General features: G+C 45.8%; 1 protein-coding gene across 1 annotated transcript in view; it reads right to left on the bottom strand.

The window, feature by feature from the left end:
• The window catches only part of SHC2 (SHC adaptor protein 2), a 90,770-nt gene extending 65,480 nt beyond the window's left edge, over nucleotides 1-25,290 (bottom strand). Inside the window, exon 1 of the mRNA XM_085637678.1 lies at nucleotides 24,633-25,290. Within this exon, the coding sequence (XP_085493804.1) occupies nucleotides 24,633-25,229 (597 nt within the window). The 5' untranslated portion in view covers nucleotides 25,230-25,290. The remainder of the gene's footprint in view (nucleotides 1-24,632) is intronic.
• Between the last annotated feature and the right edge of the window lie 1,522 nt (nucleotides 25,291-26,812).

The raw sequence follows: 26,812 nt of genomic DNA, 5'->3' as shown, positions 1-26,812 counted from the left end.
AGAGGCCCAGAGACTTGCTTAAGGCGAGGCAAGGTTTTCAGCATATTCCCGCACTCCCCATCACCCCCAAGGCTAACTCGAAGGTAATCCCAGGCACCAGCGATGTGTCCATCCTTCACCCCAGGGCTTTGGTTTCTCTAGACAGAGAGCATGAGTGACAGAAGAGATCAGTCTGAGAGCGTCCAATGGACCCAGCAGCGTTATTTCCACCCCGTACGCACCCCGGCCGGGGGTGCTTCAAAGCTTTCAAACAGATCCCTCTAGTCATATGACAGATTCTGAGGTGAGCGTGGAGTCCGCCCCGCATCTGAAGAGGCTGAGGTTGGCATTTTAACAATCTAATTCTAGATCACAATTGAGACTGTGCCACGTGATCCCTTCTTGCACCTGTAAATCCATCCCACAGCATAGGTTCTGTGAGCTCTGCATCACTCCTGTTCCCACTTCTACTACTTTTGTAAGTGTCGGTCCGCGAAGGTGCACACAACTCCATGCCACCATCCCAGAGTCCCGCCTCAACGTCCTCCCCAGATAGACATCTTGTGATAGCTCTTACCACAGACCACCAGAGATCCTTCGTGCATAAGGCTAGTCCATGCTCTCACTCAGCCTTGATGGGAAATGTAAGGAAGGGATCTCCTTGAAAAAGAAAACACTGCCAAGCAAGTAACAACCATAACGAACCCGCCTCTAAATGCTAAAAAATAGAAACCACACCTTCAAGGTGCCTACAAGCTAGCATCATCTACCAAACTCTCTGAATAGAGACACACTGTTGAGCGATGCCTGGCCCCTCAACCACCCAACATATGGATTTTAGTGGAAACGTATTCATGGAGAAGAGCGGATTGGGAAGGCGGGTATTGGGCCGATGCCCAAGGCCTACTGTCCGAGGCCAGATGTGGGCCGCTATTTTCATCCTGAGCTGCTGCAGCAGCTCTTACCCAACCTAGCACAGACTATTGATTGGTCCATTGTCCTTCTGTCTGCCGGCCCATTGCCACATACAGACTGACAAAGGGTCAGCCCCAGCAGGCACCGCATGGGCTTCACCTCCTCTAGTTACGGCTTTAAGGCACGACAAGGAGGCTTTGCCTCTGGAGATACTGCTTCTGAGCAGAAAGGTTCACACTCGCCTCGCAAGGGCGGTGGTGGTGGGGGACATTGAGGGCATTCTGCTTTTGTTCGGGGGCCCAGCTGGTCTGAACATTTTCGAATTATTTGACCCTCAACTTTGAAACATTTTTGATAAGCAGATTCTAGACCAGCTCCCTGCTCATTGCAGTTCAGGGTTCACCTTTGGTCAACTATGATTCAAGTCTGACTGGACAATATCTAGTGCATGACAGATCCCTGGTTCTCTACTCTAGAGCAAGGTGCACATCCTTAATTCAGATGACAGCATATCAGTGGTACTTAATATGGTTGTCTTAACTTCTTGTGTGCCATTATATCAAATTTTTGAATATCGATGATATGTAATGCCTTTTTTCTTAATGATATTATTAAAGTTTTAAATATCTATTACTGTGATAATGTTGTTTTTAATAATGATTGTATGTGTTATATGTTAATCTGTAATTATTATTTTTTTTAAATATCCTTTAATTGTTTGTTATTTGTATTTTATTGGGCTTTTTCTAATGCCTTTTTAGTTTAATATCTTTTTTTAATTAGATTGTAATTTTAATATTTTTCTGTTTTTTGGGTTCTATAGGGGGTTTCAGTAAGTTGGGTTTTAAAGTAATATTTGAAATATATTTTGATTTATTAAAAATAATGTATTATATTTTAATATTTTAATTCCATTCGAAAAAAATATCTTTTTAGGTTGAGCCTAGGCAGCGCGCATGCGATGTCTGCAAGACATTCTGTTTTCAGTCTATGGGCTTTTCAACATGCCCAGCGCTTTTGGTTGGTGGTTTGGCCTACCTTTCGAAATTCCTTTCCCTGGTTGGTCAGTAGTGTACATCTGTACCGCCTTTGGGTGCTCTTTCCCTCCCTTCGGTTTCGTTTTGTTGGCCATCTCTGGCCATCTGTTGCCTCCTCGCTCGTGCCCACTCCCTCTTGTCATTGCTGCTGTTCTTTCTGGTCGTCCATCGCAACATAGCATGCAACACGAGGACTGCAATCACCAGTCAACACACCTCCAGGGAGTTAATCCTTTCCAGGTTGAGAGCTCCCCTTGTTTGTTTGTGTAGCTTTGCGATGACATCCACTTCTGTTTTGTTGTTTTCCCCCCTACTAAAGCTCTCCAGCGCATTTGAATTGTTTTGCTAGATGGTTGCTTTAGTGAAGCTCATACTTTTTGGACGACAAAGAATTGGCTTGTATCGACGATTCGTAGAGCTTCAGGAGTTAGTTTTCATAGAACACTGGATTTCACATCACTCTGTGGCATGAACTATAGCGCTTTATAATGTTTAAATATTATGTATCCACAACAATGCAAGCCTTCCTAGACTTTGTATAAGCATTACGCAGTTTCTTGTACCTTGTTTCTTGTAAACTTAAGTAGAAAGGGGCATATTATCAAGAAACAGCGTTAAAATTATCGCCGCTTTAGCGGCAGGAAACTGCCGCTAAAGCGGCGATAATGGGCTTGATAATATGCCCTTGAGAATTCCAATAGAAGCCCATGTTCTGGTGTCAACATGGGCTTCTATTGGAATTCTCAAGGGCATATTATCAAGCCCATTATCGCCGGTTTAGCTGCAGTTTTCTGCCACTAAATGGGCGATAATTTTAACGCCGTGCTTGATAATATGCCCCAAAGATTGTTGGGGCATATTAGCAAGGGCTTATTAGCGTGAGGATAATTATCGCCGGCCAACTCTGAATTTTATCACAGAGATAGCGTGCTATTAGCAACGCTTATCTCCAAAGCGATAAAATTCAGAGCACAAGCTGCCAAATGTGCGATTATCGCTGGAAATCCAGCAATAATCACAAAACTTTCGGTGATAGCTTGCTGATAGGGCCTCACACACTTAGCCATGATATCCACCTTCCATAGGATATCATGGTTAAGTCAGTTTCAAAGCAGGCGTAAGGAAAGTAGCGATAACAGAGGTTATCACTACTTTTCTTGTACCTATGCTGCTTTGCTTTGCCTTGATAATAGGAGAAATCTCGCTTAGCGACATTTCTCCCGTTATCCTGGGGAGGAACGCCCACTTTGCATCTCATTAGAGATGCAAAGATGGGCGTTAAGGGAAATGGCGATAAGGCAAGGTTTCACGCGATAGCATGACCTTGCTAATCAGGCGATAAAATTATCGCCGCTTTTAGTCCGAAAGCGGACGCAAAAGCGGCGATAATTTTTTATCGCCTGCATGCTGATATGCCCTGTTGTTCTTCTCTGGTACGTAATAATTTTTTTATATTTGTTTATATCAACACTCCGACCCAGTCCGCTTTTCCTGTTTACCATTGGTTACGTGCCTTTAAATTTTGTTTTACACTTTATGGTTGTCTAGACACTCTATCCCTTGAGTGCGCCATCAAAACGGTTTTCTCATGAAAAATTAACAAAATTCACGGTAAGAAGGTTTACATGGTCACATCGTATTTTTATGGCCACTCGTCATTGTAATCGGGAATGTGACTGTTTCACTTTTCTATTATTGAGATCGAGATTCCTACGTGGACACTCTAGGAGCTTGACAGTGCTTAGTTTGTAAAATATTAAGCGCCAGGTCTCTGACCAGGAGGCCACTGCAGCTTGCACCGCCCATCGCCCTTGTCATCGCTGCCAAAACAACTACTGACCATCTCTCTTGTATGTACATGTTCTGTGGCAGGTATTGGCAATTTGTTAATGTATATTGTTTTCTTAAACATCTGTTATACTGCTCATCTCTAAATTACATGAGCAGCGCCACCTTGTGGCAGACTGCCCTAAGTGTGGTGTTGACAATTAGGGGCCGGTGCGAGCACCGGAAGCCAATTAAGTGCTGGTGCTCAGCACCGGAAAGCACCGGCTCAAACTAAGCACTGGCGCTTGATAAGCTCACACGTAGCTGCTGCATGTTTTGGTTTCTCTTCATCGTTGCAATCGTACGTACTACACAATATTTCCACGTAATTTACTTCAGTGTGCCAGTCATAATGCTCACGCACGCTGCGGAAAAGACACTTTCTTGCTTTTTGACTTAAAATGGCAGCTTTTATGACACGATCTGTGCACATCTCATTCATTTACTTTTCATTCATTTGTTCACCCTCCCCTTTCTTTTCAACCTTTCGGAACGAATCTTCACCAAGTTGCACCACTGGTCTGCACGTCACAGCCATACATATTTAAATCATTGGAACACCCGGTTCACTTTAATCTCGTATACTTACCCTGTGTTGCTGGTTGTGTGTATTGCACCAATATTCATGTATTACTTTCTAGGAGAGTATATCTTCTCCCAGACTAGGGGAGGAGCAATAGATTCACTTTATTAAACACATAAATTGTTCTTTGTTGCAAATAAATCTTTCAAATATTTGTAAATGTAATGTCTTGCTTTATCTCTCGCCCATTTTCTTTTTGTTTTAACCTTCGCCCTCTTTAAACCAGAGATTCTCCAATGCTTCTCGGTGGTCACAGCAATATACATATTCAAGTTTCTCTGAAATGGTAACACAGTCCAGCTGGACTTTCTCCTCACTCCTGCCATGCATGTTTTAGTGTTGCATTGGAAGCTGCACATGGGAGCGCTTAGTAATCAAGTGCACATGAAACTTCTCTTTTGTGCTACCTGCCGTACCTCACATAAGGAAATGCATTATGCCGATTACCACCCTTCTTTAACGGTGCAACATTGCCTAAAGCTCAATTCACCCAAAACGCCCCCCAAATCCTATTCTACTGCATAACTAAACACTTATAAGCTCCCGTCGGCGAGACCTATTGGCTATGCCAATGCTTGTTTTTAAGTTGCTAACAATATAATTTTTCTATTTACTATTTAAATGTATGTTGTGTGATGTTGGGTTCTACAAGGTATTTTGGGTGAGTTTGCTTTTAATTTTTTTATTGTAAATATTCAGTATTTTTGGGTCATTTATCAAAGTTTTTATCTTTTAGTAAATAAAAATATTTGTTTTGGGGTAAAAGAAATTTTGATTGTTTAAAAGCATTTTTCATCTTTATGCAAAGAAAAATAATAAATTACATTTTGTGAATTAAGTTATTGTGGTAATCTACATTTACATGAACGTACTGTGCTTTTTAAAACTTTAATAGTTGATGCATTTCTGAATTTTTTCTCTTTTAATTTTCATTTATGTAAAATAAAAATCAGTTTATTTTCTTTAATGTTGATTAATTTGAGGCAGGAATAGTAAATCTGACCACGCCAAGTCCAATACTTTCACCGGTATTGTGTAGAATGGAGTGGGAATAATAAACCTGCCTCCACCCCAAAGAGTCCAAGACTTTCCCAAATGTTGTTTAATACGGAGTGTGAAAAGTAAAACTAACCCATCCCCGCCTCTCCCCTCCCCAGTGTCCAACGCTTTCCCAGGTGTTGCTTTGCTTGGAATGGTAATATGGAGTGTGGATAGTAAATCTAACCCCTCCCTACCTCTCCACTTCCTCGTGTCCAACGCTTTCTGCGGTGTTGCTTAGCTTGGAGAGGGGATAGTAAATCGAACCCCTTCCCCGCCTCTCCCCTCCCCAGTGTCCAGCACTTTCCCTGGGCTTGCTTAATTTGGAGTGGGATTAGTTGTTCTGACCGCCTACCTATCAATGAGTCAAAGGCTTTCCCTAATGTTGTTTGATATGGAGTGGGAATTGTAAATCTAACCCCTCCCCACCTCTCCCCTCTCCAGTGTCAAACGCTTTCCCCGGTGTTGCTTAACTTGGAGTGGGATGGGTAATTCTGACAGCCGAGTAATTCTGACAGCCGACCCATCACAGAGTCCAAGGCTTTCCCTAATTTTTCTTTGTATGGAGCGCAAAGAATAAAGGTTACACCTCCTCCCCCAATATATGTCCAATATATGTACATTTTTTTTAAAGTAAATGTATTTTTAAATGTTTTTAGATTTTTGTAGATTTTTGTAGATGTATATGAAATTATTTAATATATTTACTTGTTCTTAAATATGTGTTTATGAAAATATTTAATTTTATTTTCTGATTTATCAATGTTTATAAAAATGTGTTACAATTTTAAATTGGTCTGCGTTTTGTAAAGTAAATGGTTTTTAATGTTGAAACATGTCATTATGTTTGATCATTGTAGATTTGAATACACATCAGAGAATAATTATAAGCTAAATTGATTTTAAATGTAAAACATATATTTGAAAAAAAGTATTGCAACATTTGAAATTAATTTTAAATAAATACATGTAATATTATACTTTTTTTTGTTATTTTCTACATTACATTTTGGTTTCCACTGATTGTATTATGTGATTGTCAATTTAAAAACTGAATGATATTGTTGCCTTTTTTTGCATTAGATATCTTTTAACTAAATATTTTTGAAGGGCGATATTTTGGAGTAGAGATTTCTGTTACTTTAATCGTATCTATGTGGTTGTTGGTATTAAGGTATTGATAGTTAATATTTGTAAGTACAGCTTACAATAATGGGTTCAAGCCTGCTGCAGTGTGTGTCAGACTGGCCCCTTACTGCAAACATGTCGTGCCTCATTTACAATGAGGCTGCGCCCCCGGCGCGTCACTTTTTGGGATGCTCCGGTAGAGCAGGAGCCTGCTCCATATTTCCAGGCAGCACTGAGCCACTTTGCGTGGCTTAATGCTGCCTTGTAAATATTGTTCCCTTTAACGCAGTTGTTTGCATTAAAGGGGCGTGCAATGGGTGTTGCTGGGGGCGTGCCCAGCAACACCCATATCTTTTTGACACTGCCCCAGATTATCCAGGGATCGTAACTCTGAGGCAGTGTCAAAAACGTACGGCGCTATGAGGAGAAATACCTTTATTTCTTCTCGCTTTTCATTCTTCTATGTGTGCTGAATTCTGCAGCACACACAAAAGAGAGGCAAATGCCTCTCAGGGTTGTGTTTTGCAGGAGGGTTTCCCTTCCTGCACAAAAATAATCATCCCCTCAACGTAGGCACACTTGCACCATGGCGTAAAGGTGCCTGCATTGGCGCACGGCAGCCCATTGTGCGCTAACGCAGGAGGAAAAGACAGGAATGCGCTGTGTTTGATAGGTACGCTGCATTCCTGCCGTTTTCTTTCTTCTTTTGAGACCAGCATATGGAACCCGAAAACGTTCTGTTTTTTATCGGCTAACCTGAGCCAGCAGTGAGGGAAGCTGTAACGTACAACCTCCCTACGCAAAGTGGTGGAAGGAGTATTAGAAAACCTGCCCTTTCCGCAGCCGTAAAGCAGCTATCCATGCAGGGGATGAAGTTGTTTTAGGCCGTGAACTATGATGGGCACTCTTTCCATGCGGGGGTCTGTGAGAGAATACCCGTGATCTGCTGCTGCCCTCTACTGGTCACTTTTGATAAGAGACTATTTTTGTTGATGATGTTCCTAACCTTTCCATTTGAAATTCATTAGTAATTAATAATTACTGAGGGCACTCATATCGCAAATGTTTTTTTTACTGCTGCTCTGACACATCAAGTGCATTTTAGCACTGATGGGCAAGCAGTTTCAAACAGTATCACCCTTTTAATGTTTTACCTCTCCCGCGCCTTTCACTCCACTCTTTTAATTGTAGAATGTCTTCACTTACTGTCTTCGGTTTGTCTTTTTACGGACCCCTGTAAAAGACGTTGTTGGCTCCTGACACCATCACTGAACAACATTGTTCCTTTTCCCTTTCAACCACTTAGGTGGGTGTTAGAAATGGGGGTCTCTAGTTGGCAGAAGTAGGTACCTTTGTCCAAGTAGGGACCCTTCCTTCTAGTCAGCATAAGGGAGTTACACTCCTAAAATAACCCCTGCTCACCCCCTTGGTAGCTTGGCGCGAGCAGTCAGGCTTATTTTAGAGGCAGTGTGTAAAGCATTTGAACATAACCAACAGTAATACAGTGAAAACACTACAAAAGGACACCACACCAGTGAAGACAAATATCCAATATTTTTATATACTCAAGACAAGTTCAAAAGCGATAAAAATCCACAATACAGTACTTCGAAATCTTCAGTTATCAAAATAACCTTAAAATACAGTTCCTTGAAGTTGATAGCTCCGGCTATCACGGCATCATGAACAAACAAATCCAAACAGTTATGGCTGACCGCGGCGTCGTGGGCCAGCTACAATGTCGGGAAGACCTGCAAAACAGTACCTTTAGAAATGCAGGGCATCGGCGACCTCTCGTTGAGCTTCAGAAAGCACGGCATCCGCAGGCGTCAGTTCCGGAGGTCAGTGCAGGAGTCATCGGGCCCTTGAAGTCACACGCGTTGCAGATCGAACTCCTCGCGGTTGAAGTCAGGAGCGCTGGCGTCGGCAAGTGTTGGGTGCTGCGGTATGAGGTACAGTAGTGCAGCGTGCGATGCCCTCATGTTGCGGTGCGAGCAGCGGCTCGGTGGCGTCGTCAGATGGCGTCGGCGGGGAGAACAGGGTCGCGGTGCGAAGTGATGCAGTGCTCGCCGCCATGCTGGTAGGTCACGGTGCAAGCTGCGTCGTTGCTGAAGTGCTGTCGTCGGCTGACGAACTGGAGTCAATGGCGCCGGGCGTCGGTAGGCTAAGGCTGCTGTGTGGGATGAGGGCGGTGCATCATGTAACTTTGCAAGTAGTGCCCTCGAACCACGGTGCAGGCAGCGGCGTCGATTTCGGCATGGAGCGGCATCGTCGCGGATACCAAGGTTGAGTTGTGAAGCGAGGCGGTGCGGAGTGTGGTGCCCACAGGAAACGGTGCAAGCAGCAGCTTGGTGGGGGCATCAGCAGGTTTCGTCAGTGACACCAGAGTTGCGTTGCCACAGTGCCCTCTGCGGTGCCTTCAGGACACAGAGTCGGCAGCGGCGTCGTAGACAGCGTCAGGTTGCTTTTTCTTCTGTTGCAGCACAAACCACACAGTCCCCAGTGCTGAGGGGAGAAGAACTTAAAGTCTTTGCTGTTCCTGAGACTTCTTGAACAGGGGACAAGCTCTACCTCAAGCCCTTGGATATACTCAAAGAAAGAAGTTGTAGAAAGTTCAGTCCAGTCCCTTCACTACCCAAGACAGAAGCAGCCACTGCAGGCCAACACGGCAAAGCACTGAGCAAAGTGGTAGTTCCTCCTCACAGCTTCTCCAGCTCTTTCACTTGGCAGTCTTCTTGTTCCAAAAGAGTTCTAAAGTTTAGGGGTTTGTGACCCACTTTTTATAGCCCAAAATCCTTTGTCCTCTCAGCAGAGAGTGTCTGTGCCCAGCCAGAACCAGTTCTGTCCCCTCTGGTGCAGGTTCCTGGCAGGAGGTGGAGACGGCATTGTCAGAGGCAGACAGGGCCTATTCAGGTGCAAGGGAAATCTTCTCCCACAACACTTAATGGGTATGTGCATAAAGGTCAGCCAGTAGTTTCTTCTGTGCACAATTTATTCGGAATATATGGGTCCTTGCTTTGCGTGCATTTGGTGTTTGTGTGATTGCATGTGTAATTTGAGTGTATCTGGGGTACTTGGGTTAGTATGTGGACACGTGTGATGTAAGAATATGGAACTCTACGGAGCTTGTGTTTGTATGTCCACGTGTGTGATTTGAATGTGTGTATATCTGCGGTGCTTGTATTTGTATGTGCACAAGTGTGATACTGGGTGTATATCTTGAGTGTTGGTATATGCACAAGTATGATTTGTGAGTGTGTATATCTGTAGTGCTTGTGTTTGTATGTGCACAAATGTGATTTGTGAGTGTGTATATCTGTGGTGCTTGTGTTGGTATGTGCACAAATGTGATTTGTGAGTGTGTCTATCTGTGGTGCTTGTGTTTGTATTTGCACACGCGTTATTTGAGAGTGTGTGTATATCTGGGGAGCTTGAGTTTGTATCTGCGCCCGTGTGATTTTCATCTGCTGTCAGTGCTGAGGGAGGGCATGTTTCCATTTTTACAAAGTATGAGTTAATGATATTATAAGAACCATCGTCTGTGGTAAACTATCATCCTATGCTGTCGAGTGTCACGTTCTGCATGGCACCCAGGGGCTCTCTCACTTTCCCCAGCTCCAGGGTATAAGGTGGGGCGTGCACAGCACCCCCACCTTCCTCCCACTCCCCGTAATTTTACTCAACACCCCCACAGCTCTCCGATGTCTTTCCCACCCTCCTCCCTCGTGTTGTTGACAGCATGTTTTTTGGAGAAGTGAAAATAGAGCTTTCGCTTGCGCCTACTTCTCCCGTGCTCTGTTAGCAAACACTGCACATAGAAGTCACTTGCCGGATTCCTTTCTAGTCTGTGGCTTGGCTCCTTCAGTGCCATGGCTGCCGATCTATCCTTTCCATGTCATACATCGCTTGGAGTCTAAACGTCCACATTCCTGGATGGAACTCTGGTTTTTATCCTGCCTGGTGGAGCGAGCAGTTCCGAGGAGAGTGTGAAGGAAGCCCGGTGCACACAGCCTGGAGTACACGGATCCTTATTCTAAAACATAGGGGCATATCAGCAACAACCGGCGATAATTATCGCTAAGCGCACTTAGCGCTAGGATAATTATCGCCGGCTAGCGTTGATTTTTATCGCTGAGATAGCGTGCTATTAGCAACGCTTATCTCAAAAGCGATAAAAATCCTAGCGCTAACTGCCTAACGTGAGATTATCGCTGGAAACCCAGCGATAATCTCACGAAATGTGGCGTTAGCTTGTTGATAGGGACTCACAAACTTAGCCATGATATCCACCTTCCATAGGATATCATGGCTAAATCAGTCCTGAAACAGGCGTAAGGAAAGTAGCGATAACAGGGGTTATCACTACTTTTCCTGCCGCTATGCTTCATAGCGTGGGGCTTGATGATAGGAGAAATGTCGCTTAGCGACATTTCTCCTGTCATGTCAGGTCAGGAATGCTCACTTTGCATCTCATTAGAGATGCAAAGCTGGGCGTTAGGAATAGGTGCGCTAATGCAAGCTTTCACGCGTTAGTGTGACCTTGCTAATTAGGCGATAAAATTAGCGCCGCTTTTCAGCCGAAAACGGCTGCAAAAGCGGCGATAATTTTCTATCGCTGCCTTGTAAATATGCCCCATATTCACTTATGGTTGGCTGCTTGTTTGTTTTATTGTGTTAAGTGTTTTTCTCTTTGATGAAGCGGGCTCCCAATCATTTTGTGGCACATGTCAGTTATTACATGGTTTCGAGCAGCTCCTCGACACTCAGAAGTACTATTGTCAAATAAAACATAAGGGTTTTCTTCTTAACTGAAAAGAAAAGCAGCAAAGTTCACTGACATCAGGTAGATCTCCTGGCAAAACTAGGAGGGCAGGCTCAGAACTCACCTTCTTTTTCCAGCACCAAAGCATCACTCAGCACCCCCTCAGAGTCACCCAGCACCACCTCTATCTGGAGTTAATTTACCACTTCGTGCACCAACTACCTATCCCTCGCTATCTTCCTTTCTATCCATTCTATGTAGCACTCACCCTTTCTATGCACAATGTCACATAATTCCACTACACAAATACACTACACATCACACAATTCTACCTCACACAATTCCACAACTAACAATTTCAAATCAACCCACATACTTCCACTCCAAACCACATACATCCATTCCACTCCAAAACAAAACACATAGATAAAAGACATTGTCATTTACAATGCCAATAGCGCAAACTCTCATTTATTATAACTTTTCAACATGCAGCGCAGCAGCCACGCTGCTCTACAGCATCGTTTCCAGCCACCGACACAGCCAATGGCTCAGGCTACACACTTATAAGGTCCCAAAGGCGAGACCTATTGGCTATGCCAAGGCTTGTTCCCTTTTGCTCTAATTCTTTCCCTCTGAGTCTCTCTCTTGCATCCATGTCTCGCTCGTTCTCTAACCACCTGTGTTTTCTTTCTCTTTCGCTCTCTTCCTCAGTGATTCTCTAGCTTTCCATCTCCAGCTCCCTCTCCGTCTCTTCTCATGTTCTCTCTTTATCGCTCCCCTGTTTCTGATTAGCTCTCTTTCCTCCAAGACTCACCTGTCTTCCTGTTAGCATATTTTCAGCTCAGCCTCTCTCTCTCTCTCTCTCTCTCTCTCTCTCTTTCTCTCTGCCTCTCTTTTTCGAACGTCTAGCTCTTTATTTGATACATCTCTCTTTCCCTTATTTCCTGATTTTCATTTCATTCCTGTGCTATCCCTGGTTTTATTCATTCTTTCTCTGTCTCACTTTTCCTTTTTTTCTCTCTTTCTCTCTCTTCCCCTCTTCCTGACTCTCCCTCTGCCTGTCCTTTATTATTTCAAATTTATTCATCTCTCTCACTCGCCCTCCCTCACTAATTTATTGCACTCTTTGTTTCTCTCTTTCTACCCTCTCGTCCTCTCTCTCTCACACAATGGTTCTTGTCGTCTCCCTTTTCTTTTTCTCTCCACTTTCTCTTCCTCCTGTCTCTCAACATCTGCCTCTCATTTCTCTCTTTTCCTGTCCCCCCCATCCTCCTTTGTTTACTTTTCTGTTTTCCTCCTCCTCTTCCTCCTCTCTCTGTCTCGTTTCCACTCTCTCTCACGCCTCCCCACCCTCTCCCTCTAGCTCGTCCCCTCTCCTGCCTGGTGCCCGGGCCTCTCCACCTGAGCTGTCACTCAGGCCTGCTCTGAGCGCCCAGGATGCCAGGGGTTAATTTGTTTACATCTCTCTTCCATACCCTACAAATTGAGTTACCGAGGCCGGCGGTGCCGTCGTTTATCAGTGATTAGCTCCGAGGAGGAAAAGAAGGTTCCAGAAAGAGCAGGGGAAGGCCTGTTCTTTTTCTTCCTCCTGACATTAAATTACTGCTCGTTAATTAGGGAGAAGCCGGGGAGGCGCACGCGCTGCACAGCGTAATTAGTGCTGTCAGCTGAGTGTGCGCGGCCTCTCGAGCCCATGGGTGTGAGCACACGTGTGCTGTTGGACATGCCTCACCCATGCATTATTCAAGGCCCTGAACGCATGTATGATCCGTGACACGCCTCCAGCATGCAATGTTCCATGGGCTTCACACAGTTTGGTCCACTACATGCCTCACCTATGTGATGCTCAAAGGTCTGACCATGCATATGATGACGTATATATGCGTTGCCATGTTCTATGACTATGGACACATCTATGAACCGGTACATGCCTAGTTCATGTGCTGTTTGAGGCTCTGAACACATGTCTGATACCTCCATGTTGCACAGGCGAAGATCCTGAACACAGATATGAACTAGGACATGCCTCCGTCATGTTCTGTTCAGTAATCTGAACATAAACATTACTCGCGACATGCCTAGCCGATGCAGCGTTCCTCGCTGTTAGCACAGGTGTGATGAGGACATACATCACCTGTGTAGTGTTCAAGGGTCTGAACATACACATCATGTTGAACATGCCTTTCAGATACAATGTTTAAACCTCTGAACACATCAAGAGCCGATAGTCACCGTGCTCATGTGATGTTTGAGACTTTAAATACATCCCTGACGCTGCAGTTGTGACGTAGAACATGGCGTTCTGAAAAAACTCTCTGGAATCCGTCATATCATCAATATTGAGGAGCGCGTGAATGTCATCGGCGGAGTTCTACATTTTCACCCTTCGCCTCTGTAGCGCACCAGTGGGCGAATACAGAGGTTGAATCGATGGGGGGACAGAGAAGAGCCATGTGGTACTCCGCAATTAAGCCTGACCGTAGATGAAAACAAGCATTGGCATAGCCAATAGGTCTCGCCTTTGGGACCTTATAAGTGGTTAGCCATGCAACAGTTGCGTAACTAAATACTTATAAGGTCCCAAAAGCGAGATCTATTGGCTATGCAAAGCGGCCTTGCGGCCGCGAAAGTGAAAGTGATCGCGATCACGATCAAACATCAAAGCGGCCGTGCGGCCGAAAGTGAAAGTAATCACGGTAAAACGCGGCGCTCACGCCCGCGCACATGCACTGTGGCTCTAGGCTGGCCTGGTAGCACTTTTTGGAGCCCTCTCAATAAGTCTCGCCAGACCAGCGCATGCGCTGGGTCAGGCGAGACCTAAAAAAGGGGAGAGGCGGACCGATTGAGAGCGGTCTAGGAGAAAAGGTTTCATCCAGTCTAGTGCTGATTCCTGCAGACTCGCGGCTTCGGCACCCTTGATTAGGATATCATGATCCACCGTGTCAAAGGCTGCCGATAAGTCTGAAAGGACAGTTCTTTGTCTGCTGCTTCTCTCATATCATCAACTACGGAGCGCATGATGGTTTGGCAGAGTGGGGGGGGGGGGGGGGGGGGACGGAAACCTGCCTGGTGGGAATCAAGAAAGGAAAAATCTTCTAAAAAGGAGCAAAGACTTTGGGCAACGTGTGCCTCTAATATCTTGGCTAAATAAGGGAGTAAGGAAATAGGACGGCAGTTCTTCAAGAAAGACATATCTTCACCAGCTTTTTTTAGAAGTGGGATGACTACCGCCTCCTTAAAGGCATCAGAGACAATGCCCAGACTTAAGGATAAGTTGAGCAAAGAGATCACAGTTCCGGAATGTGGGAGAAAATTATTTTTGGGATCAGAGGAGGGCAAATAACTTTAGGGGATCCGCATTTGACTTTAGTCGTCAGCTTTGAAAAATAATCTTTGATAATGGCCGGGAATGCCGTGAGTTTTGAAGAATGTATGTCTTCCAAGGGAATAGCACTGATTAAGGAGCTGAGAGGAATACCATCTTTTATCATCTGTATTTTATCGATGAAGACAGAGTTCAGATCATCACACAATTTTTGAGTCGGGACCAACGGAGCATTTGAACGATCCAAGTTGGACGGTTCATTAACAACGTCAAATATTTCTTTGGTTTTGTTTTCAAAATTTAAGAATTTTGTTTGAAAAGTAGGTCGATTTGGCCTCTCATATTAACTTTTTATAGGCCTTTAGCCGCCGGACAAAGCTATCCTTTTTATCAGGTGAATATGCTTTCCGACATTGTCGCATGGACTGGCGTATCTCAAGTTTGGCTTTCTTTAAATCTTCTGTGCATCATTTAGATGCTTCATAGCGATGGAGTAATTTTAATTTCCGCCTATTGTTAGGGAAGCTTCATAAAACTTTGGAAATTTTGGGATTTCATCTCTGTCGTGCCCTCATGTTCGCTTCTTCATAGAAAGCCAATGGGGCGGTGTTGCAGTGGAAGACACAACGGTCTCTGCCAATGGACCTCTGGGGAATCACAGCTCCTCTGAAGGATGCTGTGGGGCACTGGCCTTGCACTGACCGTCCTGATGATGAGGTTGTGATTCCTCTTATAAATCTGAGAAATGAAGTTCCTTGTTATTACTTTTATTTCACTGGGTGGGTGAGGGAGGTTTGCTTCCATCCACAGGGGTCTGGGCCTTCCTCTGGGTCACAGCTGCAGTCTAGTGATACCAGGCCACAAAATGAGGTGAGATCTTATGAAAGGTCTGTCACAGCTGGATGTTTTTAGTGTCTTAACTTCACATGGTGCCTCAGTCAGGGTGACTCATGCAACTTAATGGCTCCTATCTTGAAATCCACTAATCGCAGCCTGATGCTCCTGAGTCTCTGGCACCAGCTGGTCAGAGGCAGCACCAAATGTCCCACGCCTGCATGCCAGGATGTCTGGTTAAGGTAGAGGCTTTTTAGCCAGAGGTTGTCTGCTGCTCCAGAGGCCACTTTAATAAAAAGGTTGGGGAAGACCTTGGATTTTGATGGTGGCCAGTAATGCTTGCAATCAGAGGAGCTAGCAAAGGCTTGAACTCAATGTCATGCAAAACAAGTTCAAATCATGAACCTCAAGTGTCAATGGATGCTCTTGCACCCCAGGTGGAGACTCATGGCCTGGCTCCAGGCTACACTAGGCTTAGATTTGCACTGTGGAGTGCTTGATGGTGGTCTCTACAGTGAAGAAGAGTTGATGATGCAGCTGAACCAGGCTGGGTCAACATTTTTAGGCTACTCACCTGGATGTCTCAGTATTCATCTTGCTATAGTAAGTGAGAGGGACCCCTTTTACAACACCAAGGGAGTAGGGTACTATCAACAAGTAAAAACAAAGTTTCCCTTGGTTCCTACACACCAGATTAGAGGCAGAAGTCAACTTGTGTCTCACCACTCACAACCACACTTGAGTAGAAATGTTTATGGTAGCCCCACAATGAACAATGAAATATAAATACAAAAACAAAACAACTTTTTACACAATTGTTACACACATTTTATTAAAAAGATGTTTTAGGTTACAGTATAAGTTCAAAAGAATATTAAAATCCAATCGCAGAAGGATTGTTGATGCTAATTCAGAGAAGAATCCAAAGACATCTTATACACTCTAAAAACGCTTACCTTGTAAGGAAAACACATATGTCAATATTAAGAGAGAGAAACACAACAGACAATGGGGCATATCAACAAGCAGGCGATAAAAAAATTATCGCCGCTTTTGCGGCCGTTTTCGTCCGAAAAGCGGCAATAATTTTATCGCCTAATCAGCAAGGTCACGCTAACACGTGAAACCTTGCTTTAGCGGCAGGATTCCTAACGCCCAGCTTTGCATCTCTAATGAGATGCAAAGTGGGCATTCCTGACCTGGCATGACAGGAGAAATATCGCTAAGCGACATTTCTCCTATCAGCAAGCCTAACGCTATGAAGCATAGCGTCAGGAAAAGTAGCGATAACACCTGTTATCGCTACTTTCCTTACGCCTGCTTCAGGACTGACTTAGCCATGATATCCTATGGAAGGAGGATATCATGGCTAAGTTTGTCTGTCCTTATCAACAAGCTAACGTGAGATTATCGCTGGGTTTCCAGCGATAATCTCACGTTTGGCAGTTAGCGTGAGGATTTTTATCGCTATTGAGATAAGCGTTGCTAATAGCACGCTATCTCAGCGATAAAAATCAACGCTAGCTGGCGATAATTATCCAGGCGCTAAGTGCGCTCAGCGATAATTATCGCCGGTTGTTGTTGATATGCCCCATAGTACTTTGTCATTCAATTATACACATTCATTTGGACAGGTTTGTCACTGAGACCTGGTACACTTACTCGTATTCTTGTATCAACAGTTCCAGTCACTTTTACGAATTATACAAACAGTGCGTCAACATGTTTCAATGGTGTTATTGTTTATATCCTATCTTTTTCAAAGTACATTGTTGTATTTCTCTCTCTTAATATTGACATATGTGTTTTCCTTACTAGGTAAGGGTTTTTAGAGTGTATAACATGTCTTTGGATTCTTCTCTGAATTAGCAACAACAATCTTTCTGTGATTGGATTTTAATATTCTTTTGAACTTATACTGTAACCTAAAAAATCTTTTGAATAAAATGTGTGTAACAATTGTGTAAAAAGTTTTTTGTTTTTATATTTCATTGTTCACTGTGGGGCTACTATAAACATTTCTACTCTAGTGTGGTTGTGAGTGGTGAGCCACGAGTTGACTTCTGCCTCTAATCTGGTGTGTAGGAACCAAGGGAAACTTTGTTTTTATTTATCAGTATTCATCTTGGTCATTGTGGCCAGTCCTCCACCATGGTACGGCTCATCCCTTCATTGGAAAGCTGCATGTTCTCAGGAGCTTGTCAGCAAGGTCCTGGACAGAATATGTCCCTATGATGGTCTCAAGAGAAGGAAAATGAACGCCATGCATCTCCAACATCCAGGAAGCGCGAGGTTCTTGCAGGTCTCAAGGGTGTAGCTCTTCAAAATATTAACTGCAGAGACCTAACAGTCATAAATCCAGGGGAGCTGGACATGAGTCTAACTCGAGTCACAGATTAATTATGCTTTGAATTTAAAGCAACCAGACAAGCAGGAGAAACATCACTGTGGCAGTCTTACTCCCAAGCACACAGAAGCTAATATACAGAATCCTTCTGGCAGGGGTACGTGAGGAGAGGGAGGAGGCTGCAGCTGTCTTGTGGAGTAACCATCTTGCAAGAATTAATTCCTCAAGCATCATTTATTATTGCACACTTACAAAACATTTTGGGGTACAGGGAAAGGTTCAATTAAGGAGACTGCATGGATTTGCCACCGGCGGTTGACCTCACCTCGAGTACAGCACAACGGCTGCACACCCAACACGCACTAGATATCCGCCGCCCGTGTGAGCTCCCATTCGTCAAGGAAAGGATGCGTCTCTAATGTGGACAGAAGTAGGGGTAGAAGAATAATTCTGCCCCATTAGTTGGTCAGAGTCCACAGGCTTCATGGCAAGCAGTCAAATCTCACTCTGGTGGTCTCTGGGTCAGGGACAATCTGATGTGTTAGAATTCTTGCAAGCCTCTCCCCTGAAACCCTCTGTGTTCACCCCTCCTGCCCCAACACTGATTCTTAGCAGGGCGGCGGGTGCTTCTCAGATTTGAGGCAGCTGATATTAATGTGGCGATCAATATAGCACTATGAAGCCTTTTTGGTGTACATGCGCTCTATAAATATGTTGTAACATAACATGTAAAATAACATAACTCTCTTGTCTTTGAACTTAGACACCTGGAGTTGTTGCAAGCCATAAGGTTTGATAACTAAGAGTTGTGCTATTAGCGTGCACTAAGTATGAGCAGATGATTCCTATCCGTGTCCTGAGTATAGCATATGATGCGGTGGTGGCTGCATGCCATGGTCTAGAACTGTTGCAAAAACAACAGTTGATGGACAGAATGCAGAACAATGTCATACGTTCACCCCAGTACAGAGATCTGGGCCTAAATCCATCGGTTTTTTGCTCACCATTCTGTTCCAGTTTGAACCCAGCCAGTATGCCTAGACGTGGGTCCTGGCCTCACTGTACCACTGGAATCAAGCTATCCTTGCTGAAGAGGGGTGAAACCCCGAAACCGGTCCTAGGATGCTTGTTTCCGGTCCAGGGAGGACCTCGCTTGGCTGTTTGGGCTGGACTGTTCCCATGAGGCACAGGGTCAAGACTGATTTGCATATGCCCAAGTTTAAACTGGGGTGGCATGGTGAGCAAAAGAATGATGGATTTAACCCAGATCTCTTGACTGGGGGTGAATGTTTTGATTTGTTCTGCATTCCGTCCATCAATTGTGTGTCTTTTGCTTTGGTCTAGAACTGATCATCAGTGTGGCCAGACCTTTTTATATGACACTGAGAATGACGCCCACTTGTTTAAAGTTCTGCTGTTATGTGTATGCCAAGAGCAATACATTGGCATCTCACATGGATGTCAAGTGTTTGCCGTGTGCAATGTATATACCACATGCATAGTAGTCGAGTTGTCTGTGTGTGAGTAAGCCAGAGTCCTGAAGCCAGTGTGATCCACTTCAGATGCCCCTGGCCTGCCAGTGCACAAGATGGAGGGTAAGGAGTGGTCTCATCCACAGAGGAAGGGTACGGCCTGCATTCCTGTGGCTGAAGAGAGAAGGATGAAGACAAGGAAATGGAAATTCCATAAGTTCTTTTATGAGCAAGAAGTTTCTGATTAGTGCTGCTGAGTACCTCCATTGGGTGATGGTCGGTGAGCGGTGAGACTGCAGACTCTGCTGTGAAAGGGAGGACGTCTCTGGGTCGGGCTGCTCCTTTGCCTGTCCTTGATGACTCCTTCAGCTAGACTGATGACAGCCAGGTGCAGAAACCTCACACCTCTGTGCCTGCGCTGTGGGTGTTCCACGTTGATACAGCCCCAGAGCTACCTCCTGGCTTTGTCTCGAGAGCCATCTGAGGAGGACACTTGAAAGACCCCCAAACTGGTCCTGCAGTTTGAGACAGTGGATCCATGCGCCATGTCTTGAAGATGTATTTCAACGTGGGGCGCACACCCTCGCCTTTATTCCAGTTCTAAGTCCTTAGTGATCAGGGCCGGAGGGCTCCGCAGAGACCTCAAAGGACTGCTGTGCCATCTGGACTGGGGTCTCGCTGGGCACTCCTCTGAAACAAGGAGACTTGCTCAAACCTTACAGGCCATCAGAACGAGAGCTCCCATGGGGCTGTGGATCCTATATAGCACCACCTGGAACCCATCGCACCTGTGGCCCCGCTGTAACGGGCCAGAATAAACCGTGTGTACTGAAACCACCGTTCCCAAGCAGAGCCTGCGTTGGTGTGGTTTGAAGTGCTGACCGTGTAGTCCCTAGGAGGGAAACTTTGGTGGTGCCCGAGACCCAGTGCTCCACAGTAGGTGACGCCCCCTACTGGCCTCCTCCAAAGGGCGAACTTTGTCTACTTCCCAGATACTCCTTCCTCAGTTTACAGTAACTGTGTCCTGCTGGAACACTCCCTCGTGTGAACTGAAGCTGACCCATGATGGTCACCCAAGGAAGCACAGACCTTCCAGAAGAGGACACGAGAAGGAGAGAGACACATGTCACACCTGGTGACTCCGGAGAGAACTGTGCCCTGGCCATATCCATAATCCCAATCCCTGTCATCAAAATACAAGGGTTCTCGATCCCAAACAAGGCTGGCTGGTCCATTCGACCACTGTACTGACAAAGGCAGTGCAATCCTTCAACTATAAGATTCTGGCAGATTCCAGGAATACAGTCCCCTACTAACCACAAGTATAAAGTTATGCTGCTAGCACTTGTATAGTGCCTTACAGCATCAGTGAGGCACTAGTGCACTTCACTACTCTAGGCACAGTTCTCAGATGGTTCTGAGATTTTCATTAGTTGTGTATCTTCTTTGTGTGATTTTTGGATATAAAAGTATTGTTAGAGGTCAGGTTTAGACTTTGCCACTTTTTGGTGAGTACGTGGTCGATTGTGAAAAGGCCGGCCTGAGTAGAGCCACGTAAACAATGCAGTGTTGTGTGCAGGAGGCTGTAGAATGTCTGATGCTCCCTTTACCTTAATGGCTTTAAGATGCCACGGTATGGATGCAGGGAATCCAAGGCGCATAGGCAAATGTAAAGGGCTAGAGTCTATATGCATGGTCTACCAGCTTGACCTACTCCCACACTTCTCAGTGGATGAAGAGCAGAATACAAGCGCTCCAAGAACCAGTAGCACCTAGCCGGCTTTCCTTATTGGACATGCTGTTCTACCGTCACAGAGCATATGTTGTTTAACAGGACCGTGCCTTCCCATAATGCCACCATAGGGATGAAGAGAATCCGTGTCCAACCAATCTGTACCTCTTATGCCTTCTACAAGTAAACCTAGGTCAAGAAACTTGTCCCTCCCATACGTGCTGCAAGGAATCTAGGGGCCAAGCATTCTGCCCGTCCCATGCATGCTGCAAGGCAGATACAGGGAGTCCAGGACCAACCAATCTGTCTCTGCCATGCAAACTCACGCAGAGATAAAGGAAAACCAGGGCCGGCCGGCCTGTCTCTCCCATGCATGTGACTTTGGACAGGAGACTTCACACGCGTCCAACATAGCACAGATATGCCACATACAAAAACAATAGTAAACGGCTATCCGTGTGCCCCAGCATCTGTTAACTTCAACTCAGCTTCCCGCAGGAACACACTAGAGAGAACGCTCTACAAGTATCCTACTGAGCAGGTACACAGTACACTAAACCCCTTAGTACCATCGTGCTCACAAGACACCTTCCGCTGACACCTAAAACCAACACTCCCAAAATAACACACTGGTCAGAATGTAATGAGAGATCAAACAACAACAGATATGCCATGTCGAGTTCTACCACAGCAGTGACACCCGTCATGTCACACAGAGTATGTAGATGTGAAATAAAGAACAGCAAATCTAAACCTTGATGTCATGTTGATAGCCGATGCTGTGGACCCGATATATGTGCAGGTCAATGTCATTGACGTCAATATTGTGACATATAACCAAATATGAATCAGTGTCATTGACGCACCACACAACATATATAGAGCACACAGCAAACGTCCAACAAATCTCAGTTATGCCATGTTGTTGGGTATCACAGGCGCAGATGCTTGGCTTGGTTCTTGCCACACTAATCAGTCAACAGAGCGTGTTAATTTGAACTCCAGCACCGTACAGATATCCCAGTACAAGGATATCATGGCCACCCAGCATCACCCTGGGCATGTTTTAGCCCCTAGTAATTGGCAGTGAATCCCATTGCGACTTGACTATCTCGAGGGGATCCACTTCCCCCTGCTATGGACTAAAAAGAAGTGGACCGCAGGTAGAATTTTGCAACAGTCCGCCGACTTGTGCATTAAATCACCGGCCTGCAAGCAAAATAAAAGCAGTTGTCTGAGAGCTAGTCTGATTGGCTCCCACTATCCAATCAAATTTCTCCTAACACAGAACCTTAAGTCTTATTTGTTGAAAGGGTGGCTAATAAGAATTGCTGTCTATGTCGGGTTCATTCTGGTTGCATGTCGGTCATCAATCAAAATCTCTGCAGAGTGCCTGAATCTACCTGCATCTCATTTTTGTGGTTCTGGCAGCTGTAGGGTGCACTTACTCAAATGGAGTTTAAAGATTATTTCCACACACAGGATGGATATAATCAGTTTTACCTACAACCACACTGCATCGTCACTAACCAGTTAACTCACTCAGAAAACATTACACCAGGGAATAGATAAGCCAGTTGCTCCAGACAGCAAGGGCACACTTTTGGAGCCCTCGGGTCTCACCCATTTAACTCCATAACCCATCGATCTATTAAAACTCATGGTATAAACAGGGCCGAACAACAAATACACAGCTTATGTCACAAATCATCAGCCTTACAAGGTTCCTTTTTATGTCGGACTCCCCAAAATGAGGGCGAAAAGGTATCAGACCCGATGGGGCAGAGAGGAAATACACGTAGCATAATCTGTGCTCTGTACATACCGTAATATGACATGAAATGATATAACATAACGTAACATATGGCTCCAGGGACTCCAGGATCTAGCCAGCCTGCCCTAACCACACATGGCCCAGGCAAAGGCCAGGCAGGAACCGATGCATTGAGTCTGTCAGTCAGGCTGACACACATTTCAAAAACCTTGTTGTTGACTTCTAATATGTTGCTCTAACTCATAAGGGAGAGATTTTAGGCCCAGCTAATTCCCGAATATTGACCTGACCGCTGTTGGGCTGAACCCCTCCTTTCTGCGTTGTTTCGGGGAGCATGCTCTGCTCTTTGCCACCAGCACTTTGGGTTTTCTTTGCACATGAACTGTCCTGATCTTCAGGCATTGGTGGCACCATCCCTGCTCAGTTTGTGGACAGGAAGGGCAGGCGCATGCACTCTTATTCCCATAATGCCCTGGGTTTTCAGAAGATGAGTACTAGACAAGGATTGCAGCTTTGCTGACATGATACACCCACACACCCACATTCACCACCCCCCCCCCAGGTGTTTGCAGCTTTAGGGGCCCTCACCATCAGCAGGTGCGATATGTAGAATCTGAATTGAAACAATCTCATTTTGAAGGTAGAAACCCGCCTCTCTTGAATGTTGTTTTCATCTTTAAGAAGCTGCTTTTTTGTATTTGATCTAATTAAGTTTCTGTGAAACTTGGGGTTCTAGTGTCACTGTGCCCTGGGTACAGGCACAGAAAAATACTTGCACCGGGCCCCTGTGTGAAGTTAGCACGAGTCACGTGCCCAGCGCGTCCACGTGACCCGGGGGAGGCGCGTGCGGAGGGGAGACGAGGCCCACACACACACACACACACACACACAGCGGCCTGGGGGCAGAGGGCTCGTCCCCCGGGGGCCCCGCTCAGCGCAGGTCGAGTGGGAAAGAAAATAAGGAATCAGTGAGAACGAAAACCGGCCTCAGCTGTGAGCTAAGATCGATGGATTGCCAAAACAGGCAAATCGACGGGCAGTGTCTAGGCCGACTATAACTGGGCCTTGTTCATCTGTACATTGTGGGCCCCAGCGCCCCCACAGATGGTTTAATGTCAGGTTTACACGGATTAATGTGATACCTGAGAGTGCTTCGAGCCTCTCTTGTGTGCCTGACGTCATAGCAAGTGGCCCACGGGAACCAACACAACTATATGGCGCCTCCAATACGACCAGACCCCTCTACCGATGCTTAAGGAGCAGACACTTCTTTCAAGGGAGCTCTGTAAAGTCTCACACTTCCTCATTGGCTAAATCCAACTCTGGCAGTCACTGTAACTTTGCAGCCCAGGGAAGGCTCCCAAAAGAAGCAGGAGTCCGAATGTTACAAGCCCGCTGATACTGCCTGACAGCAATGTCCGGGCATCGCTGCAGTGTCACAGTGACATACCAGCATCGCTCCAGTCTCACGGTACATGCACACATCACTCCCGAGTCCCTTCTATGGCAGCAAACACACATCGCTCCAGTCTCACTCAATGCAGAGGGTACATCAGGAGAAAGCTAGTGATTACCAATTGAAGCTACAAGCGGCCTGGTAGGGCTCACGCCAACTTCTAGGCCAACAAACTTCACCCCGGCCTCAACCTTTCATGAGAGACCCCCAAACGTACTCACGCTGTTCACCACTCTTGATAGTTCCTCCCACCCATCACCCCCTGTGGCTGGGATTCAACCTTGTGAATGCAACTCAAGAGCAGCATTTTGAAACAAGCGCAGCCATGAAAAGGCGCATCCCACACCCCAGCGATGTCTATTTACATGTTGTAGATGCAATCAATGCTATAGCCCCCAACAGAGGTCAACAAGGACTCACCCTTACGATGTAGGAGACTCCAGGCCCCGAGATCTGGTCATCGGGGTGCAGCCAGCCCTGCGCGGGTTTGTTGATGAAACTTCCCTTGCGGTTCCACTCCTCACCAGCAAGCTTGATGCCCTCCACACGGCTGTTCTTTCTTCCTCCCACACCAGCTGCTGCTCCACCATTACCACCACCGCCACCTCGAAAGCGGCTCATCACCTGCAAAGAACATGGAGTGGAGCAGACGGGTTCACAGGCGCTCAAGACAGCAGCCAAGCTGGCAGCGGGCCCCGCGGCCTCCGCTGGGGCCACACTGCGGGCAGTTGGCAGATCCTTGCTGACACTGGATGGGCTGCGGTTCAGAAACCCCGATGGGTTTGCAAACTTCCACTGTGGCATTTTGGGGATGAGCATGCAAAATGTAGTGGCCACTTCCTGGTCATCCTGCAGGCGTGGGTCAGCCAGCGGAGGGCAAGAGTGGGCTGGTGATGGGGACGGGGAGGCGACCGGCGTGGAGGCGACCTTGCTGCTCATGTCTAGGCTGGGTACCGCGTCCTCCACTGATGTCACAGAGTCATTCCGCAAGCGATCATAGCCAGGCTCTGTCAGCATGCCCTGCTGCTGTGTGTCTGCCTAAGTGCTTTTAGAGTGCTGGTCCCAAGCCTTTCTCTCTCTCTGCTCCCTCTCTCTCTCTCTCTCTCTCTCTCAGCTCCATCCCCACCCCTGTGGGAGGCTCAGCTCGCATGGTGATGTCATGGTATTATTGCTCATTTGCCAGCACACTGCAGACCTGGGAGAGCTGTGCTACTGAACAAAAAAAACAGACCTCTCTCTTTAAACCCTGGCTCTCCTTCTCTGCCTGTCAGTAGGCATAACTCTCCTAGTCCCTCCCTCCCTTCATCCATCAATGTCCTCCTCCCTCCCTCCCTCCCTCCCTCCCTCCCTGCCTCCTCCCATCCATCACTCACTCACATGCTTTCTCACTCTTCATTGATCGTATTTCTCATTCTCCCACCTGTAATTGTTTTGAGACAGACAGACATAGATAGACAGATAGATGGATGGATGGATGGATGGATGGATGGATGGATGGATGGATGGATGGATGGATGGATGGATGGATGGATGGATGGATGGATGGATGGATGGATGGATGGATGGATGGATGGATGGATGGATGGATGGATGGATGGATGGATGGATGGATGGATGGATGGATGGATAGATAGATAGATAGATAGATAGATAGATAGATAGATAGATAGATAGATAGATAGATGTGGTCTGTCGGCTAGATTGCCAACTTTGGTGCTGGGAAACCAGGGTTTGAGCCTCGGGGTCGCGTCCACATCCTGTGATTCTGGGCAAATCACTTACCGTCCCAAAAATTGAATCTGTCCTTGTGTAACGTAACTGGTGCTCATGTAAAGCGCTCCAATACCTTCGGGTCGAGTTCGCGCTAGATAAATCTGCAAAAAATAAAAATAGACATATAGATAGATTGATTGATTACTGGGTGTGTTCTGGTTCTTAACCCCTTCAGTGCCCATGACGAGCTGGACTCGTCATGGGCCGCGGTGGCGCTGTGCCCATGACGAGTCCAGCTCGTCATAGACCCCGCCCGCTAATGCAACGGCCGGCACTGGGCGGGGAAAGGGGCGGGCACTGAAGGGGTTAATAAGACATTTTTATAAATACATCAATACAAAGTGATAACCAGTGAAAACAACTGAAGGAAAACATAAAAATGCACAAAAACTAGAGGAAAAGAAAGAACGCATTACAGATGAAACACGTAACACCAACCATATTAGCACCTAAAACACGTGCTATAGAAGGGTAAAGGTTACGATGAATCGACACAAAAATTCAAATGCCAAGGGAAGGGTGCGAGGCTGTTTTTCTAAGAGTGGGGGCTGGGGTTGGTGAGCGGGGTCAGCCCCATGAAAATCAAGAAAAGTAATGGTTTATTTATAGAGTTTTGTTCTCTCTCTATCTCTATTTTGTTGTTGTTTTGTGTGTGGTATATTTTAGCAGTTCACTTTCCCGTTTGTATAATTCAAGTATTTCATGTCTTTTAGTTTTGTGAGTAGACGTCACGGTTTGGACTTTCATTTTAGGCATTGTTGTCTTGTTTCAGCATTTCATTTGCAGCTGTTTTCTTCGGTCATTTTAACAGATTATGGGCTTCGGTG

This window comes from Triturus cristatus, chromosome 12 (assembly GCF_964204655.1).
Source record: "Triturus cristatus chromosome 12, aTriCri1.1, whole genome shotgun sequence".
Classification (NCBI taxonomy): Eukaryota; Metazoa; Chordata; class Amphibia; order Caudata; family Salamandridae; genus Triturus; species Triturus cristatus.
Note: the sequence above shows the minus strand (reverse complement) of the source record. Positions and strands in the feature narration are given on the sequence as shown.